The sequence below is a fragment of the Martes martes genome, assembly GCF_963455335.1.
Source record: "Martes martes genome assembly, chromosome: 4".
Classification (NCBI taxonomy): Eukaryota; Metazoa; Chordata; class Mammalia; order Carnivora; family Mustelidae; genus Martes; species Martes martes.
Window position 1 is genome coordinate 121,842,631 of NC_137891.1, and position 21,922 is coordinate 121,864,552.

General features: G+C 35.5%; 1 protein-coding gene across 1 annotated transcript in view; it reads left to right on the forward strand.

Moving 5' to 3' along the window:
* Nucleotides 1-21,922, forward strand: part of TTLL7 (tubulin tyrosine ligase like 7) — a 144,419-nt gene that overhangs the window by 73,754 nt on the left and 48,743 nt on the right. Inside the window, exons 9-14 of the mRNA XM_080803176.1 lie at nucleotides 2,833-2,991; nucleotides 7,859-7,953; nucleotides 10,175-10,322; nucleotides 10,408-10,481; nucleotides 11,513-11,648; nucleotides 19,033-19,119. Coding sequence (XP_080659302.1) covers nucleotides 2,833-2,991; nucleotides 7,859-7,953; nucleotides 10,175-10,322; nucleotides 10,408-10,481; nucleotides 11,513-11,648; nucleotides 19,033-19,119 — 699 coding nt within the window. The remainder of the gene's footprint in view (nucleotides 1-2,832; nucleotides 2,992-7,858; nucleotides 7,954-10,174; nucleotides 10,323-10,407; nucleotides 10,482-11,512; nucleotides 11,649-19,032; nucleotides 19,120-21,922) is intronic.

Consider the following 21,922-nt stretch of genomic DNA (forward strand, 5'->3'; position numbering starts at 1 on the left):
CATAGCAGGTTAGACTCATTGAAGGGGTAAAATTTGTTTTTTTGGGGCAGTAGCTCATACATGGAAGATCAGTCCTGATGAAACCTGGATGATTTAATGAATGGATCATTTCATGACTAGCTCAGTGAGAACAAGAAAGTTCTCTATGCCCTGTGATATTCCTTTTTCTTTATCAAATTTTTCACTTCCATCTGAGTTTTTACTTCTTCAGAGAAGTCCTCGTGGAAAGGTGTAACTTTTTGGACTGCCTTGGTGAAGAATGAGTAGAGAGAATCAATCAGAGAGAAAAACTGGCTTTAAGTGGTACTTTCCCTACATGATGAGTTAGGAGAAGGCATAGAAGTAAGAATCATGTTAATAAGAGTGTATAGAAATGAACCTTTCTGTTAGAGCCTAAAATATAATTTTCATATATAACTTAAATGTGGTCAATATGCACCTATAAACTCAGAAACATTTATGATCCCTTCTATAAATGGGTAAATTTTACATTGTTCTTGCCTACATTACAATGTATAATAACAATCTACAAATAAGCAATGAGTTAATACTTAAGAAGTTATTAACTTTTCCATATAATTATCTTATAATTGTATTTTATAATTATATTTATCTTTACTAAGAACTGTATATAAAGATATCTGTTTAAGATGAGTTAGTGAAATAATATAAAAACAGGAGGAGGTAGAGAAGGCGGTCAATCAGTAAATTTTTATCTTAATGTCATAGTTTGCAAATTTCATGAATTTAACTTGGGACTTTTTTTCTAATGACATTTTTTAGGGGGGTAATTTCTCTAAAAAGTAACTGTGTATGAAAACTAACATACAGTAGAACCCCGACATAGCACAGAGATGTGTACTTCTGTGTAGGTCAAAAATGAATAAGAAATCAATAGAAAATCAAGCCACAGAAATTACAACCATTGTAATCACTCATAAAACCATCCTTACTGAATGCTTTTTATATACTTACATATATGAACAAATCTACAAATCATATTTCAAAGCAATGACACTATGTTGGAAATTCTCAAAAGTGTTTTTGGAATTTGATTCATGTTTGGTTATATCACTCCTGATTTTCACATATATCTGCAGTCTTGCCTTTGCATTCCTTACAAATGTGTGTTTTATGTAGAAAAAGCACAGATTTGTAATTACAGATTGTAATACAATTTGTAATACAAATTGTAAAAACACAATTTGTAATTTTATGTATAAAAAACACAATTTGTAATACATAAAGTTGTAATTTATGTATAAAAAACACAGATTTGTTTATTCACTCTCCCCACCCTGCCTGGGTTGTTTCATGCAGATTCTTATTAGCCAAGATTTTAACTTTTTTTCCCCTATTCTCCAGTGACTTCACTAATATATCCAAAGACTTATATAAAGTGCTTTTTTGACTTTTGTCTTTATATCCTTTAGTGTTACTGTTAATTTTTTATTTTGATGAAAATTTTGTAAAACAGCCTCTCATGCCATCTCTGATACTTACCCCACATATGATCTGGATTGGGGTTCTGGGTAACAGCAAAGTTAATTTCTGTCTCTAATTTTTTTCTCTCATACAGTGAATATTGCTGCCACCAGGTAGTGGAATGTTTGTTTCTGACCTGACACAGGAGGCGGGATTCAGGAAGAATGATAGAATAACTAACAATAGTAGTAGTTAACACTTAACTGAAGGTTTACTCTGTTCTAGGCACTATGCTGAGAGTTTTACATGGAGTCACATTCTGTCCTTACATCAGTCTTTTGCAGTAGGTATTACTACTACTTCCCCTTTATCTTTGGGGAAAGTGAGACTCACAAAGTTAAAGCAACGTAACTGAGGTTGTACATCTAGCAAGAAGCAAAGCCAAGAATAAACCCAGAAAGCCTGATTTTAGAGCTAAGCTCTTAATTGCCTTGCTAAATTGCCTATACCTGTAGAGAGGGACTTAAAAAGACATATATTCCTAAGCCAAAACCCCCTGCAAGACAGCTTTTCCACAATCCATAACTTGTTCTTAAACTTCAGTAAATGAACTTTTTGTTTTATGAGCATTCATAACTCACTCTAGTAGTGTTGTGTGTCCTCTCAGAAAGTGTTGATAGCTATTTCTGTAATCGTCAGGACTCTCATCTCAGGTAAACCTTATGAACTGCAAAATCACTACTACACAAGGAAGCCCACCTCTCCTAGATTCTGTCCCACCTTTCCAGCTTTTGTCTAAGTGGAAGTTCTATGCTGTTTGTGAAATAGTTTATCCTCCTTGCAATTTTTTTCCCCTGCCACTCCTAAACCCTTCTGCATGGTTTCTGAGAAGGCTAGCATATGATCTTAGCCTTATTTATTTAACAGATAGAAGTCACATTTATCAACTTTTTACTTATTCATAACTATTTTGAGCATCTCCTAAATGACAGGCACTAACATAGGCACAAGGACATGGCTCTCAACAAAAAAAAAAGGAAAAGATGTGCTGATTCTATACCATGTGAAGTGGTGCAAGAAGGGATGACGGCAGCTACTTTCGACTCCAGCATCGGGGAAGTCTCCCTGAATATCAAGGCCGGGCATGGGATTATCAGGAGGGGTGTTCCAGAAGGAGGAACCAGTTATGGCCAGGGGCCCCGAGCAGGCAAGCCTGCATGGAGTGTAGTGAGCAGGGCAGGAGTGGCATGAAGAATCAGAGCAGTGGCGGGGGCCACCTGGCATAGAGCTTTGGGAACTTGGCCAGGGTGCTGTTTGTAGGTCCAGGCCTTATTTCCATATATGTAAACTTTTTTTGTAAGGCATTTTCACCTTTTTTTTTTTTCCTTTAAATCACTATATGTGCAGGAGTTGGTTGTAAAGACTCTGATTGTAGCAGAGCCTCATGTCCTGCATGCGTATCGAATGTGCAGACCTGGTCAACCTCCAGGAAGTGAAAGTGTCTGTTTCGAAGTCTTGGGATTTGATATTTTGTTGGACAGAAAACTAAAGCCATGGCTTCTGGAGGTAAGGCATTTCTTTTAAGAAGAAAGGGAAGTTACTACTGTCCTTGTGCATGAAAACAAATGTTTTTTAAATATGTACTTGGCACAGTTGGCTTGTTAACTGGGCAGAAAGAGGCTTGAATGGAGCATGTGGGAGGAAGAGAACAAAAATTCGGAGAATAGAACAGATCCAGGAATGGGCCAGTATGTGCTTGATACTACTTTTCCCAAACTAATGTCGAGTGAATTTCTAGGCCAGGAATTTTGAAAATAAGCATGGATCTGCTTTTACTGATTTGTTATCTACTTTCTCCGCTATTTTCCCAGCCTTACGGCCTCTACCACTGCATGACTTCTGGGTGTTATCTTGCCTCTGTGTGGGTGCCTGGGCTTCAGGACCACAGCCATTCAAACTCTCCAAGAAGAGAGAGGCTCCATTGGTTCATTAATCAGTATTCAGTACCTCATACCCCAGCTGGCATGGATTCTCCCTTAAGACCATATAATATGCCTGGGGCTCTGCCCATGCCCAGCCTGTTAACTGTGTTTCTTTGGGTTTGCTGCCAGTCCCTGCTATGGTCAGAGTCATCATTACTTTTCTCTTATTATAAAAGGTCACTTAGTATTAGGAAAAGATGAAATGATATAAGAGAAAAATAAGAATAGTCTCTGTTTAAGATTTTTGTACATTTCCTTCCAGTCATATTTATGTTACATCCAGAAGAAAACTTAGAAGTTATGTGGTCCAGTATTACTCCATTCAGCAGCTCCCTCTCAGACCCCAGATCTGGAGTCATAGAGTGCATGGGCACAGAACACTGTGCTTAGGAAACTTTATCAGGAAAACAGCGCATACCTAACACCAGTGTTGATTAGGTTAGTTACACTGTGGGACATACTGCTATAGAAGGCACAGTCACCAAGTACCTTTCATTTTAAGCTGATCATCTCTTTTTTTTGGTAATTGTTTTGAAGTTGGAAGTTCCATCTGTAACTTGAAAAAGCAAATTGCATGAGTGATAGATAATCAAGAGAGTCGAAGCATATCTTTAGGAAAGAGCACTTTTCCAATTTGAGGGCTTATGGGGTGTGTGTGTGTGTGTGTGTATGTGTGTTCATTCTCCTGTGTGCCAGGAATGTGTCTTATGTTTCCAATCAACTATAGGTGTCAGATGTTCAAATTTTGCTCTTGCCTAGGTCCTCAAAATAAGATAAATGTGAGGAATTTTGCTTGTCTTTTTGCTTCCTTCATTACACGTATATGAAAGCATTTGACTTTGCATCTTACTAGGGCCCGACATTTTCTTCCTTAGGTTTCCTACTTTGTCTGCAATTTTCCTTTCCTGTTCTTAACTATAGATACATTTTTCCTGCTCCTGCTGCTTGTCATTTGTCTTTGATGGGGTGGGGAAGAAGCGAAGGCTCATGCATGAGGTGGAACTGAAAGTATATCGGGGAGTAATGACTGTAGATAATTAGTTAACCTGATTTTAGAAGCATTTGTCTAATGAGCTTTGTATGAGTTTGGTGTATCAGAATTGACTGAATGGTTGAATTTTGTATTTTTTTAAAGGCTCAAAACACCATTGTTTGCCTTAATGTTTCTTCATACTTATTCTCTTCATCATGTCCAGATCAATAACCATTAAAAAACTCGACAATAATCAAGATCTAAATAACATTATTTGCATTAACATATTTTCATTTTTGATTCATTTCTTCATTTCCAGATCAGTCAGAACCATTACAAAAACTTTACAGTAACCAACAGCTATGGATAATGAAATATTTGTTATATTAAAATAATTAAAAGAATCTTGTTTAGATCTTGCTTCTCTGTGTTTTCTCCCAGCTGCAATTGTAGTGGTTCTAACATATGTTGTTAAAAACCTTTTGGCACCATCAAGTGGAATAAGATAGAAGGTGCATCTGAGAATATGATAACTTTTAGTTAACTGGAATAATTGCAGGTAATGATTCATAGTAGCAAAATTGCAGAAGTTTTCAAGCACGGAAACATTTTTTGGGGGGAAAATATGGAAATTGGGTAGGATATGAATAAGCTGTTGATACTTTAATTACCCATGAATTACTTTCAACAAGTCCTTGTGTCAGGGGGTGGAGATCCAAGAAGACAGAATACTTACCCTGGTCTAATGGGGACTCAGATATGTGTCTTACAATAATAGTTATGAGTAAAAGTAGGGAACAGGGTACCAGCACAAACAATAGAGTGATTAATCTCTCTGTGTACATGTGTTTATTTGACAGTTAAAAAAATCTTTGCAGAGGAGGGAACACCTGAGCAGAGTGCTTCAGGCTGTGGAAGGTGCAGTGGGGACTGGGGTTAGGAAAGATGGGGGTGCGATGGGGGTAAGTTACTGGGCCAAGAGAACAATGGTAATTTGGGAGCCTAGAATCTAATATGGATACTTTGATATATGCATAAAATGATTTTGCTTGTTTTGATAATAAAATTATGATTTGGTTGGCTAATAAATAGTATTTATTAATTTAATTTGCTTTCCAATAGTTTTCATTTTTGCATGCATTTACAAGCTACTGAACTTTAAGACTCTAACATCTGCTGAGCTTTGTTTGTTCTAGAATTGGGGTAGGAAATGAGAACCAAAGAAGCCATCAACATCACAGAATAGATTTTTTTTTTTAAAGAATTATTTATTTATCTGTGAGAGAGAGAGGCAGTGGGGAGGGGCATAGGAGGTGGGAGAAAGAGTCTCTCGATGTTGGGCTCCATCTCAGGACCCTGAGATAACAACCTGAGCCAAAGCCAAGAGTTGAACACTTAACCCATTGTGCCACCCAGGCACCCCAGAGTAGAATTTTGACTGAATGGAACCTTAATTTTCAGAATTTCTTCTGTCTTTATTTTTTACTTTACCTTTCTCATAAAACTTTTGAAAAATCCAAAATGTGAATTGAAAAAAGTTTTTTTCTACCTTTTCACATATTAGTTTACCTTGTGTGGGTACATTTCTCAGTAGACCAATTTCTTTTCTATGGTAGTAGGGGGAATATTCTGACATAGGTTATAGAGGGTCTGAGGTTACTTTCATCCTGGAGGACAGATATGGCTGGTAGAATTCCAGATGGCAATTTTGGAATGGAACACCTAAGGAATTCTATAAAGATAGATAACATTTCAGTGACCCATTTAGTCATTGGTTCCTAAATGTCTGGTTCAATTTATAATCCTGTCCTGTGTAGCAGCAGAACTATTGTTAGTTGTATAACAAATTGCAGAGACTTGAATCAGAATAGAATAGTATAGAAAATATTTTATTTTTTAAAGATTTTTCATATAAAACATATTACCGTATCCTTTCTTCACACTTGTAAGTGGAAATACTTAGAGTTTTGAAGTAACAGATTAATAAACTCCCTTTCTTAAATTTTGCCTGAAATAAATGGATGTTCTTAAAGTTACCACACTGTTCCCTTCTCTTTGAGATCACATCACATGGGCAGAAATATATCCATCACCTTCTAAATCAGAGATCAGCAAAAGCATAATATAGTTTAGCACATCTCTGTAAATGGATTACCATGGTCAAAATGATGACATGAAAGATTTTCATGATGTATTTTTAAAAACTTGGATTATAGAATAATATTGTTAGTATAGGTATGTATTTGAAAGATAAAAATTATGAATATGTATGCATAACAAAAATTTATCATTTATCAAATGGTTAGGAATACACCATTTATCAGATGGATTATAGTCTACTGGGTAATGGGATTACAGGTGATCTTTTTGTTGTCTGTTTGGCTTCTACATACATATTTCTACTTATTTATATTTCTTACAGCTGCCAGTTGTGAAATGCATACTGTTAGTTATTTTGTCTCTTAAGGAATAGAATTGTATAAGACAACCCTCTTCTATGACTAATGGTGTCATATTTTTTTGAGATAGGCTATGAGGTTTGGTGGTGGTCATGAAGCTAAGCTGTAGGTTTGAACTCAGCAGTGTTCTAGCCAACTGAATTAATTAAGTAACTTTCTTAAACACTTGCTATTCTAGTTATGTTTTCATAGCAAAAAAGACAAAGACAAAGATTCCTGCTCTTGAGGTGGTAGTGCACTGTAAAATGGATTTCAGGGTATATGCAGTTACTGTTACTTCCTATTTTTCATCTTAATGAAATGCTGGAAATGATGTTGAAAAGAACACCCACAAATGGCTTGTTTATTCCCACGAGTCCTTACACAGTTAGAGAAATTCATAGAGGTTAATCCGCAGTTATCTTTAATGATATCTTCTGAGTTATATAGTCAGTGTCTTTAGAAATGAAAATTGATGATTTATTGTTTGATCCAGGTAGAAAGAAAATAATTTCTTTTTTAGGCAGCAACAGATGAAATCGTCCAGAAGATCTGAAGCAGTGCAAAGAGGGCACTGAGAGTTTCTATATGCTAAATAAATACATTTAATTATTACTGTATTGGTAACATGCATATTATTTTTGTTACATCATTATTATTGTTAATACTGGTCTTATAAAATTTTGTCAGAATGAGTCACTTTTAACTTCCCTAAACTTAAGACCTAGAGTGCTTGAGGTTTTGGGTTGGAGAAGGTGGAGAGGAGGGAGGGGGCACAAATGCTTACCGAAGATTCTGAGCTAAGACGGCAGGGGGAGGTGGACCATGAGAGCAGTCAATTCCTTGCAATTCTTTGACTTAGGGTGGTGGGGAAAGAAGATATGGCAGTGGTAACTGGACCATCTACCATGCAGAGCCTTGAGATTTATTGTAGAGTTTTTCTACTGGTTGGGGATCTTGCATTAGTTTAACAAATATGTTTTGAATATTAATTAACCACCAACATTTGGCTGTTCTCATCTTTTCTTTGTAAATTTCAGATTAATCGTGCTCCAAGTTTTGGAACTGATCAGAAAATAGACTATGATGTAAAAAGGGGAGTGCTGCTAAATGCTCTAAAGCTACTAAACATCAGGTAAAGTGTTTCCTCCATCTTTTGGAAGGTTTTCACCACCTTTGGCACAGAACAATCACTCGTACGTGAGATTGGCTTGTAATTTTTTCTTATTTTATATTTTGAATTTCTTGATTCCATTCTTCAAACCCATTTAGTGTTTTCTTTTTAAATATCTTTTCCTCTCTACAAACTGCTTTTTCTTCTCTCCATATCATGTTCTGAATCTTCAGTAAATAGGTTAAATTACAGTGTTTGTATAATTATTCAGTATAGAGTGTAAGGTTGTATCGGAGAATACCTGAGGAAAATCTCTACATTATCTTCCTCACCTCACAAGAAGAAACTAAAGCAGAGTTCATTCAGGAAGTTAAAAAGGTAACAACCCTCAAACACATGGGTTTCCTACCTTTCTGTTCAGAGGTCTTCCCACTGGGTCTTGCTGCCTGGGTAAATAGAAAAAAGAGGCAGTTTTTAAGTTGTTAAGGCAGGGTTAACCATCCCAGAAAAGCATAGCCAGGAATTCCTCCCTGTCCCCCATGCTGGATAATAATCCATTGTATGTATATACCACATTTTCTTTATCATTCATTTATTGAGGAACATTTAGTTTGCTTCTCTGTCTTGACTATTGTGAATAATGCTGTAATGAGCATGGGAGTGCAGGTATCTCTTTGCAGCCCAATTTCTGCTCCTTTGGATATGTACTCGGAAGGGGGATTTCTGCACCAACAGAATATTATTAGGGTGGTTGCAGTGTAAATGATCATGGATCTCAAATATTTAAAATGCTATATTGTAGGAAAGCTTTTGGCTCAGTATGAAAGAAATTTGTTAGAAGTTTAATTGAACTGCTTAATGAAGTTGTGAGGCATTTACCATTGTAAGTGTTCAAATAGTGTTTAGGGTGTTGGATTAAAGGACCTCTGAGGTCATTTAAGCCCAGAGATTTTATTCTTTCAATTGATTCTAATTGTCATTTAAAGAACTCTGAAAGAGTTGTGGGATGCTTCCAAGCAATTTATTTATTTTAAATGTTTCCAAGCATTTAGCAGATGCCTGCTTGAGAAGTAGCTTTCTATGGAAAGCATTATTAAAAAAAGAGATCAATACATGAATTTGTTTTTCTGGGTTTTTTTTTTTTGATAGGTAAATTTATTAAGAAATTTTCATATGGCCCCTTTTTTGCTTGCTCAAAGAATGATTCACCTCAATTTAACTGACACTTCAATTATCCTAAAAGAAATGAATAGAGGCCGGGGCGCCTGGGTGGCTCAGTGGGTTAAAGCCTCTGCTTTCGGCTCGGGTCATGATCCCAGGGTCCTGGGATCGAGCCCCACATCGGGCTCTCTGCTCCGCGGAGAGCCTGCTTCCTCCTCTCTCTCCCTGCCTGCCTCTCTTGCCTACTTGTGGCCTCTGTCTGTCAAGTGAATAAGTGAAATCTTTTAAAAAAAAAAAGAAAAAAAAAGAAATGAATAGACGAAATATAGAAAGTGAAATTTTTGTTTATTTAGCTTACACAAGTGCATCAAATATTTTGGATTATTCAAACAGTATACCTATACTTTCTTTTACATTTACTATTATTATATAAGTAAGCCTTATTTTTTTTGTTGTTTTTATTTTTGTTTTTTTGCGTGTCTTTGCCAACCATTTCAGGACATAATCTGTGGGTGTTTTTGTCTTCTTAAAAGTGAGATATACATAGTTCAAACAGTGAGAAATTTCTAGACTTAAAAATAAAGGAAAATTCGAATTTGTTTTCCTTATTTTTCTTAGTGTTGTTCCACTAAAATAATTTAGTACAATTCTTAACACTTTGAGCATATGCTAATGAAGTTTACATTATAGATGTGCCTTTTCTCTCCATCCAGATGGAGTGCTCCATGGGCATATATGTGTTAGACTTGTCTTTCAAGTCTGTACAATTCTTAACACAATGTTTTACTTAGAGTGTGGCTCCATATATACCTCAAAGCTCATTTTGTAAGGATATATGCTTTTAATCTCAAGAAAATCCCAAAGAATGTAGATTGCTCAGAGTATTCCATCACAACTCCTGGGAATACAGAACCTCAGTTTAGTATATGGAGACCCATAGTTGATGGATGATTAGATGAATATGATGGATGTGGATATATATAAACATTGATTTATAGCCCCACTGTGTCTTGTCTTCTGCTCATTCTCCTCACAGGGATAAGATCACGACTTACTTGAATCCCTGTGTTTTAAATTTCAGGACCAGTGATAAAAGGAGAAATTTGGCCAAACAAAAAGCTGAGGCTCAAAGGAGACTATATGGTCAAAATTCAATAAAAAGGCTCTTACCAGGGTCCTCAGACTGGGAACAGCAGAGACATCAGTTAGAGAGGCGGAAAGAAGAGTTGGTATGAAAATTTTTAGAATATACCCACAATTTGAATTGCATAATTCATTGGTCAGATTTTATTTGTCAAATTTCTTCATTTCTAGAAAGAGAGACTTGCTCAATTACGAAAGCAGATTTTAAAAGAAGAACATGAAAATCGGCATATGGGGAATTATAGGTAACTGTGCCTCCATTTTCTTATAGATTGAAAAAGTAAAGTGTCAAAACAACTGTTCTACATTTTTAACCTTTTATACTTATTTTGAGCACTGTTTGTTTCATTCCTGCTAGCCAGCTTCATGGGTGGTTGTATGAGATCTTTTAAATCTCATACTATTCTGTGACCTTATTTACTTATAATGTAGTATTTTGAGAAAGTCAGGTTTTAGGTCTCATAGTTTTCTTTCTGTCAGTTCAGAGTGGTTGCTCTACTTTGTTTAAACTTGCATATATCAGGACCCAGGCAAATAATGAAAATGTTTAAAGGAGGCAGGTATGAGACAATACAGAGGGGTGGACTGTGTTGAACTGGAACCCCTCCATGGTATCCTCTGACAAGATAAAAGAGGACACCCCTTCTGAATTCCTTGTGTTCTTGGACAGAGTGCCCCTCTTCCCAAGCTTGACATTAACTTAATGTCATTAAGGATTAGGAGGACTGGGGGCCACAGAGCTTCTCACACTCTTAGTAAAACATTCTTTTCTGCCTTAACACCATCAACAGCAACTCTGAGAACACATTCTTCTCATCCTACCTCTACCTTCTTCTCTTCTTCAGAGAGGCACATTCCACTATCCCAAAAGAGAATATTAAGATGAATGCCCACATTCTTGTATATGTCAGTAACCACACTGTAATTGCATACTTCCAGATTATTCCTCATCACCTGCTCTCTCCCATGAAGATCCATATTTCTTCAGTATGCCTAATTGCAATTCTTCTCCAGCCACTGCTCCACAACCAAACCCTTTTACTGTGCTTTCTGGAGCTTGATTGTTTAATGGCCATTCTCTAGATAAACTTTAATTTGTGTAAATAACTGATGAAAATTTGTGTAAATTTCTTATAGCTGCATTCGTCTTTATTTCTAGCACCTAGTAAAGCAACTGGTAGAGAGTGGGTGGCCAAGGACTATCTGTGTAATTGAACTCAACTATTGCACTACAGTAGCTTCTTTTAAACAAATTGGTTTGTCTGATTTATTGTAGACGAATTTATCCTCCCGAAGATAAAACTCTGCTTGAAAAGTATGAGAATTTGTTGGCTGTGGCCTTTCAGACCTTCCTTTCAGGGAGAGCAGCTTCATTCCAGCGAGAGCTGAATAATCCTTTGAAAAGGATGAAGGTAAAGGAATGAGTGCTTATAAAGACAGAAGTGAACAAAGCCAAATAATATGTCTTTAAAAGCAACCCATCTTAGTGTCACTTGTAAAAACATTTGTTTTAAGATGCACTTTCCTTCTATTTTAGCAGTTGCTAGCATTTCATAACCAACCAAGTTATTTCATAAGTAAGCTAACAGGACAAATTATGCAGTAGAGAATGTTGATGTTATGTTGTAATATCAATTTATTATAGTAAACATGACTTCTTACAGAGGTGTGTATAGGTACCTGAATTAAAAAAATATCCATTGAATTAACCTAGTGTTTTGTGATGCTCTCATTATTTGGATTGTAACTAACTTCTTTATAAGTATTTTTTCCCCTGATACACTGCATAGACCTGGTATATGAGAAGTAATTAAAACACACACACACACACACAGAGTAATCTCTTTATCAGAATATCTGTCAGTTATCTTTTGTTGCATAGGTAAACCATTTATTTGCTCATATTTTGTAATCTTGGCTGAGCTCAGCTGAGTAGTTCTTCAGCTTGGCTTGCTTGGAGTGAATCATAGTTGCATTTATTTGGAAGCTCAACAGGGATTAGAAACCCAGGAAGGCCTCACCTGTCTGGTGCCTCAGTTAAGATGGCTGGAACGTCTGAGGAGCTGGCTTGATGTTTATTTCTCTTTACGTGATTTCTTTGCTAGGTAGCCAGATCTCATAACATGGTAGCTTGGAGTTTCAAAAGGAAGCATTTCAAGAGGACATACCCAGTGTGCAAGTGCTCGTCAAGCCTGTGCTTGCTAAAATCTCACTGGACAAATAAGTTTATGTGGACTCATTAAAATGTACTTTATATTACTGGACATTTCACTACAGTGATAACCTCCCATTTCTTGGACACCCTATTATATTGAGTCATTAAAAAATGATAAAATTTATTATTCATAGATTTTGCTATGGTTTTTTCACTCAAATTCTGCAACAAGATACAGAGCCACTTTCAAGCTGGCTACACCTGAGACAGGAGCTGAAGGAATAATGTGGACCTCAATGTTCTTTTCCTCCAAAAGTCTTTCTTTTGACATACACATTTCCACCAGTAGAATTATATTCTGTGGCCCTTTGTTTTTCTTGATCAAGATAGTAGGAGACCTTTGTTCATTTTCTGTCACCTGTTCTGTACTGGTCTCTCCTGTGATTACCACGTCTGTTCATCTTCTCATTACTCTGCTCCCCTACCCCCACTTTTTCTGCTAGAAAACCTTGGAATTTTGGAGCAGATAGACATACATTCAAATTCCAGCTCCCCCATGTGTAAATTATGTAACCTTAGACTAAACTATTTCATCAGTAGTTTGCTGATCACTAATATAGTAGTATTAAAACTATAACAGGCTTGTGGTTAAAATAAAATTGAGGTTAATTAAAATAGTCTGTTTAAAGTACTTGTCACATAATAGGCTTCAAATCCTACTTCCCTTCTTCCTTGTCTTCTTCAAAATCTAGTTTAAATGTCACCACTTTGCTTGCCCTATTCCATTGGTTTGTGAGCCTCTTCTCACACAAATATCACACTATCTTCAGTACTGTTGCTTTTGGACTTTGTAGGTCCTTAATGCTTCCATTTACATTTTAGAATTGGCTTGATTTTAAATTTTGATTAATTTTTTATTATAAAATAGCTGCTAGGATTTTAATTGGGACTGTGAGGAATCTATATTAACAGTAATATTAACAGTACTGAGGAATTAATAGTACTGAGTCTTCTGATCCACTAATATGGTGTATCTCTCCATGTACTTGAGTCCATTACTCAACTGTGTTTATAGCTTTTGGTGTATAGTTTTTGCACATCTTTAATTAAATTTATTCTTAAATATTTGATGTTTTTGCTGCTGTTGCCAGTAATATAATTTAAAACATTTTTCATTTTAAAATTTTTTTCACATTGTAACATCTGATTTTTTTATATTGTCCTTGCGTCTAGCAATTTTTATATATTATATTTTTATTAATTGCCATCCTAAATTAATTTCTGGTTTTTATTTGGTTATTTAGAAGTTTTTTGTTTAATTTCTATACATTGAAATTTTCTCACTTTATTTTTGTTAAAAATTTCTAGTTTATTTCATTGGTATTAGAAAACATTCTGATTTCAGTATTGTAAGATGAATTGATATTTGCTTTAAGTCAATAGAGTATGCATTCTTGTGAATGTTCCAAGTATATGTGAAAATAATAGGCTACTACAGGTGTTGGTTATAGAGTTTTATACATGTCAAAAGTAAATTTGGTTGTTAGTGTTGTTCAAATATCCTAAATCCTTTCTAATTTTTTTTTTTTTTTGGCCTACTTGTCCTAGCAATTCCTGAAAAAGATTGTTAAAACTACCAACTGTGACTGTGGATGCGGTTCTGTCATTTTGTTTCATATACTTTGAAGTTATGAAGGTGTTTTTCTAATGAATTCATCATTTCTATTTTATCATTATGAAATGTTTACATTTCCCTTTGATAATATCCCATGTCTTAAAGCTTACGTTGTGTGACTAATGTGGATAACTAGTTTCTTTGTTATGGTTACTGTTTGACTGATATATCATTCTATCTATTTATCAACTCATCTGTGTTCTTATATTTAAAATATCTCTGGTAAAAACCGTGTAGTTGGGTCATATTTGCTTTAAAATTCAGTCTGACACTATCTGTCTCTTTGTCATTTCACACATTTACTAGTCTAGTTGGGTTTATGTCTTCCCTCTTGCTCTTTGTTCTCTATTCCATCTGTTCATTATTTTGTTGTTGTTGTTGCTCCCTGTATTCTTTTGGAAAAATCAATTATTTTTTATTATACTATTTTATCTTCTCTTTTGGCTTTTAGTTATATTGTAGCATCCCTCTGACTTTGTGCTGTTAACATATATCTTACTTATACTTATGTTACGAACCTCAGAATACATTGTTTGTATTGTCTAAGCAAGCAGTGGTCTTTAATAGTTTTCTAACTAACATTTCCTGTTTACTCACATATATACCCTTACTTGTGTTCTTCCTCCTGTCATGCAGATTCATGCTTCTAACAAGGGCTGTCTTTCTTCAGTTTGAGAAACTTTCTTTAGTACTTCATATTCCTTGTTGCAGAAGTGTGGTATTGATTAGTTTTCTCTCTGTCTTGTGTTTTGTTAAGAAATTGTTTTTCATTTTGTCTTCTCTAAGTGAAGTTTAACTGGATATAGAATTCTATCTTGACAGGCTCTTTTGTTTGTTTGTTTGTTTCAGCACTGTTATAGATGTCACTTATTTGTCCACTGGTTCCTATTGTTTCTATTCATAATTCAACCATCTTATTTTTATTTTCCTTCTAAAAGTAATGTGTCCTTTCCCCTGGCTGATTCCACATCCTCCCCCACCACCAGCATTTTAACTTTGATGTGTTTATGTGTGGTTTTCTTTGTATTACTCCAGCTTATAGTTTTCTCAATTTCTTGAGGCTCTGGGTTGATGTATTCCATTGGTTTTGGAAAGTTCTCCTCCGTTACGTCTTCAGATATTGTTGCTATGTTATTTTGTATTTGTCTCTTATGGGACTCTAATGACACATATATTAGGTGATTGGACAGCATCCCATGTATCTTGTTTACTCTGTTCTGTTTTTCTTTTATCTTTCTGTGTGCTTCAGTTTGGATAATTTACACTGAGATATCTTTGCTGTGCCCAGTCTGCTGCAAGCATATCCAGTCACTTCTTAATTTTTGATTATATTTTTCAACTCAAGAATATTCATTTGTTTCTTTAAAATCTCATTTCTTTGTTGAAATTCTGCATCTTTCATCCATTTTGTCCATTTTTCATCAATTTTCTTTAATACGTATGTAGCAGTTATTTTAAAATCCTTATTTGTTAATTTTAACATCTGGATCACTTAAGGACCTGCTCTTTAAAATGTTTTTTCCTTTATATCATGGGTCACATTTTCCTGTTATTTTGGATGTCCTACAGTTTTTATTGGTTTGACAGTGTCTATAAAAGGATCATAAAAACTGAACTGATACTATTTTTTCCAAAAAAAGGTATATCTTTCTTTTTTCAGGGTGCTAAGGTAAGGGGCTAATCATTTTGAGCCAAAGAAAAGTTGAACAAAAGCAAAAATCAACAAAATGGACCTACATCAAACTTAAAAGCTTCTGCAGAGCACGAGAAATAATCAACAACATGAAAATGCAACCTGCAGAATAGGAGAAACATTTCGTAAATCATATATATGATCAGGAATTAATATCCAAAACATTTAAAGAACTCATGGAACTATATACCCACAACAACAAAAAAGAGTCTAAAAAATGGGCAGAGAAGCTAAACGGGCATTTTTTTTTTTCCAAAGAAGGCATCTAAATGTCCAATAAGTATATGAGAAAATGCTCAGCATCACTAATCATCAGGGAAATACAAATCAAAACCACAATGAAGTATCATTTTACACCTGTTAGAATGGCTATCATCAAGAAAACAAGAGATAGCAAGTGTTGGTGAGGATGTGGAGAAAAGGGATACTGCATACTGTTGGTGGGATTTTAAATTGGTTCATCCACTATGGAAAGCAATATGAAGTTCCTCAGAAAGTTAAAAATAGACTTAACATATGATCCAGCAATTCCACCTCTGGGTTATACCCAAAGGAAATGAAAACAGGATATCAGAGCAATAAATTCACTCCCATGTTTATTGCAACATTATTCGCAGTAGCCAAGACTTGGAAATAACTTTCCAAGCGCCTGTCAGTGGATGAATGGATAAAGATGATGTGGTATATATGTATAATGGAATGTTTTTAGCCATGAGGAGTAAGTAAGTCCTGCCATTGTGACAACATTGATGGACCTTGAGAACATTATGTTAAGTCAGACAAAAAAGACAAATACTATAGGGTTTCACTTACATGTAGAATCCAAAAAAGCCAAACTCATAAAAACAGTGAAATGGTGTTTACCAGCGTTCAGATGTGGGGGAATAGGAGAGAGATTGTTTAAGGATACAATCTTGCAACTAGTAGTAAATAAGTCCTAGAGATCTAATGCACAGTATAGTGAATATAGACAATATTGTCTTCTAAGCATCAAACTTGCTAAGAGAACAGATATTTATTATTCCAATCACAAAAGAGAAATGATAACTATGTGACATGATGGAGAAGCTATTAACTACAATGACAATCATATGAAATATATAAATTTGTCTTTATACAATGTTGTATGTCAAATTAATTTCTTTTTTTTTTAAAGATTTTATTTATTTATTTGACAGACAGAGATCATAAGTAGGCAGAGAGGCAAGCAGAGAGAGAGAGGGAGAAGCAGGCCCCCTGTGGAGCAGAGAGCCCGATGTGGGGCTCCATCCCAGGACCCTGGGACCATGACCTGAGCCGAAGGCAGAGGCTTTAACCCACTGAGCCATACAGGTGCCCCCAAATTAATTTCTATCAAAAAAAGAGAAAAGTTAAATTTGGTCCAGTCTGGGTTGTAGTAGTTTTAGTTTGCCATCTTGTTTCAAGGGTCTCAAGGATGAAAATTTTTTTTTATTAACATATAATGTATTATTAGCCCCAGGGGTAAAGGTCTGTGAATCGCTAGGTTTACACACTTCACAGCACTCACCATAGCACATACCCTCCCCAATGTCCATAACCCAACCACTCTCTCCCTACCTCTCTGCCCCTCCCCCACCCCCACACTCAATTTGTTTTGTGAGATTAAGAGTCTCTCATGGTTTGTCTCCCTCCCGATCCCATCTTGCTTCATTTATTCTTTTCCTACCCACCAAACCCTCCATGTTGCTTCTCGACTTCCTCATATCAGGGAGATCATGTGATAGTTGTCTTTCTCTGATTGACTTATTTCTCTAAGCTAATAATACCCTCTAGTTCCATCCACGTCGTCGCAAATGGCAAGATTTCATTTTCAAGGATGAAATTTATTCAGTGTTTGTTATGGACCTCATTTTCTATTGATATCTAAAAACTGTAAGACTGGCTTTCACATGTCTCTATCTTCCTACTCCACTACATGCTCACTAAAATTGCTGTCAGAGAGACCCAGCAGGTCAAGAGAATGAGCTCTGTGGGGCGGTTCTAGATGTTACACTAGCTCACATGACCATTGAAAACTCTTCTCTTTATCCCAGCCTTTTATAGACGTGGTCTCTGCCCATCTGTGTGCAGACTTGACAAATGATTCCAAAGTAGAAAATGGCTACTCATCTCTGCTTGCCTAGAGCTTTAACCCGCTCTGGTATTTAGTTTATTTTACACTACGTTTTATCCACAGCTTTCTGATGTCTTAAAAACTATGATTGTTTAGTTTGTCTGTCTTTTTCTAGCTGCTATAATGAAAGTATTATCTGTTATGATCTTCTTTCTCCTAAGCAGAAGCAGAACTCTTTGAGTTTCTTTTTAACTATCTTGTGTTGCTGTCACGGGAATTCGTTGTAGGGTTATTGTTTAATCAAAACATTATAGCAAAGGTATTTTGGTATTTTAATACCTAAACTTTATTGGATTGGGATGAAGAGTAACTTATTTTTACCAATTTCCATTGCACAGTGAGATTTCTAGTTTCTTCAAAAACCTTTTTATAGGAGACACTGAAACATGTCATAAATATAAAAAATGGAGATGTGATATTTTTATAGATTAAATAAATAACTCAAGGAACCTCTTTCAGTGTAGCTATTATACTCCTATCACTTTGGTTTGCTCAAAATCTGTTTCAGTATATGTTTTTATAACTTTGCCCCTTGACTTCACAATGATTCTGGAAGAGCAAGTATTATACCCACAGAATGAAAATCTTTCACAAAGTTCTAAAGATACTCTTGCACAATAGTTAAAATTTTGAAAGAGTCACCTTAAATTGTACCCATTTACTAAATACTAACATTAGATCGTTCTAAATGAAACTATTAGGCCAATCATCAATTTTCTTCTGAAGTTGTAATATTATTTTACACTAATTAATATAGAGATGATTGATGAAATTGTGCTCTGGAAAACTAGAGTGAACTTTTAGAAATTTTAATGTTCAATATGCTCAATATGAATGATCAATAGGCTAATTTATTGAAGTATTGTACTCTAAGATTTTAATAGTGTACTATAATGTAAAGACATATTTGTTCATGATATTAATGCATGATAGATTTCAGTTATGTATTGTTTATATTGCCAGATTTCCATGAAGGTTTCCTCAAGGGATTTTTCCATGATTCTTTATTTTTCATTTGATCTAAGCAATCTTCCTTAACTAGTTCTAGGACTCCTTGTTGTACACTATTTTATGGACATTAATGACCTTGGAAAGATTGTAGAGTCCATTAGTGATCACAATTTTAATATTTTTTTAAGGAAGAAGATATTTTAGATCTTCTGGAACAATGTGAAATTGATGATGAAAAATTGATGGGCAAAACTGCCAAGCCTCGAGGGCCAAAGGTGCAGTACCTCTACATTCTTTACTATCAAAGTAGATGCTACGAAGTACAGTTGATTTTACCTTCATTGTTCTTACCATAAGAATGATTGATGCCACTTTCAAGGAACTGTATGGACCAGTGCAGTTAGAGTTAGGGAGATATACTCAAGAGAAGTATTGTTAGTTTTCCTCAATTTTTATTTGTGTGTTTTTTAAAAAAATTTATTTATTTATTTGACAGAGCGAGAGTGAGCACAAGTAGGCAGAGTGGCAGGCAAAGGGAGAGGGAGTGGCAGGCAGAGGGAGAAGGAGAAACAGGCTCCCTGCTGAGCAGAGAGGCAGAGAGCCCCATGTGGGGCTCAATCCCAGGATCACGACTTGAGCCAAAGGCAGATACTTAATTGACTGAGCCCACCCAGGCGCTCCAAGTTTCCTTCATTTTTTAATTCTTTCCCTAAGGCTAGTAAAGACCCTATGAGTTAGGGCCAAGAGGGACTTAAAACTAGTACCCTTATTCTATACTCAGTATTACAGTTTTCTCCTATTTCTAGACTTAACAATTTTCAGACATGTGTAGGATTATAGGTAAGGCAAATTATGACTCTGGAAATCCTCATGGGGAGCCCCACTTATTGTGACCCAGTAACATTGAAATTGTGTTAGTTAAAATAGGTATGGTTTGTAGGAATAAACAGGAAGCTATCATGCAAGCAAAAATGGACATGTGTTTGCCTTACCTTCATTCTTTTTGTAGTGATGAGCTACATGGTCCTTTTTTATATGTTAAAGGCCTTGCTAGTAGAGTTGGAAAGTGTTGAATTTGTAAAATCTTGGAAACTTTTTTATTCAGTTGTCATTATTATTGTTGCTGTTGTTTTAGTGTACATTTCAGCAATACAAAGCTATCACTATGTCCTCATACACATCATCATGCTCTGTCATGCTTTCATGCTTTTTCCAAGCCTCGGGAATGCCTTCCTATTAAAAAAAAAAAAATCCATTCACTGCTTGATTACAGATCCCCTTCTAATCCAGCTGAACCATTGCTGCCATTGTGAAATCTTCCCTCATTCCCCTAGTTAGACTTAGATCTTCCTTCTTCTGCTTTTTCTCTTGTGCTACAAATAACACTATAAGTGAGTTGTGACAATTGTGTGCATGTTTGGTTTAGAATGAACTTGTAAATATTTTGAGGGTAGGAGGTATGTTGTTATCTCTAGCACCTACACAGTGTTTGGTACTTAGAAGGTTAACAAAAGCCATTAATTAAATTTGTTGAATGTGTCCACAATGACCTCATTGGCTAGTGGAAGAACAGGTAGGTGAACCAAAGTCCGGGCTGTATTGTGGCAAGTGCTTTAATAAAGGGAGTGGAAAGTGCTACAATTACATAGAGAAGCAAAGGACTGGTAGACTGGATGGCCTTGCATAGGAAGTGACATTGGAATTGGGTCTTAAAAAACGAGTAGTGCTCTAAACATTAAGGACGAGGGGAAGGTTATTCAGTTTAGAGGGAATATTTAAGGCAAAGACATAGAGGTGTGACATTGCATAGAGTATTGGAGAAACAAGAAAGTATTTGGTATCACTCAAATGAAAGATTCCTGGGGAGTAAAATACTACAAGGTGAACCTGGTGAAAAATATGTTTCTGGTGGAGATCAGAGACCTTGGATGTCAGGCACCCTTCTTCTGAAATATGTGCTTTATACTGAATAATTGTGACTGATGCTGTTGATAATGCCTCTAATATATTTTAGAGTATCTTTAAAAGTGAATAGGTTATAAGCTTTGTGTATTAATCATTGCAACTCAGCAAACCAGTTGTGAGACAACTTGCGGGCACAGAATTGAGGCAGAATGACAAATGCAAAGGCCCTGAGACCATCTATCATACTCTCATTTGCTTCATTAAATAAGACTAGCATCCAAATTAAAAAAAAAGCTCCTGGAAGGCAGAATTCACATTGTATATTTTTTTCAACCCCTCTTATTCTAGGCAAGTAGTAGAAGCTAACTGTTTTTGTTGAAATGAAATGAATTGGCTAGTTTCTATAGGTTTTAATGCCAGTAATATTTCAAAATGGTTGAAAGTTGCATAATCAGTCTGAAGTAAAAACATGTTATAACTTTTAACTTGATGTACGCTGAGGGTCTGGGGTGAGCCAAACTTCAAAGCAGCCTTTCATTTTAGAGGGATGCTATCACATGGTAAACATTAATTTTCAGTATGTTTATGGTAGAAGAATAAATGAAGATAGTGAAGGTTAAATGAAACTTGTACTAGGAGAAATAATAATTTTTCACTTATTTGAAAAACTAAGAAATATTAATTGGCTCTATAAATAATAAATACCACATAAAGTATTAGCTGTGAGCATTGTTCTTTTTTTTTCAGCTGAGCAATTACTAATCTTTATGCTATTTATATATTTTTATGTATGGCCCAGTTCATAATACATTAGGACATAAAAATAAGTAGTATGATGTGTATCCTAACTCAATGCCAACTTACAAATTCCATTTTGCAGTTAAGGTACTGTTTGAAGTTCAGACTACTATCACTTCTTATTAATTATTGCTTGAACAGTGTGTTGGTCAAAAAAGTCCCAAATGCATATATGACACAAAAGTTCAGCTATCTGTTTCCCCTAGTGATTCATTACAGGATCAAATAACTCATTATGTAGTCAAGCTCTTTGAGAAACCTGAAAGCTGTTTGCCTACATGAAGGAGGACACTACTAGCAAGCCTGGTTGTGCCATTGTCTTTTTGGGGGCCTGCGAGACTTCTGAAGAAACAAGCTTCCTGTAGAATTCATATT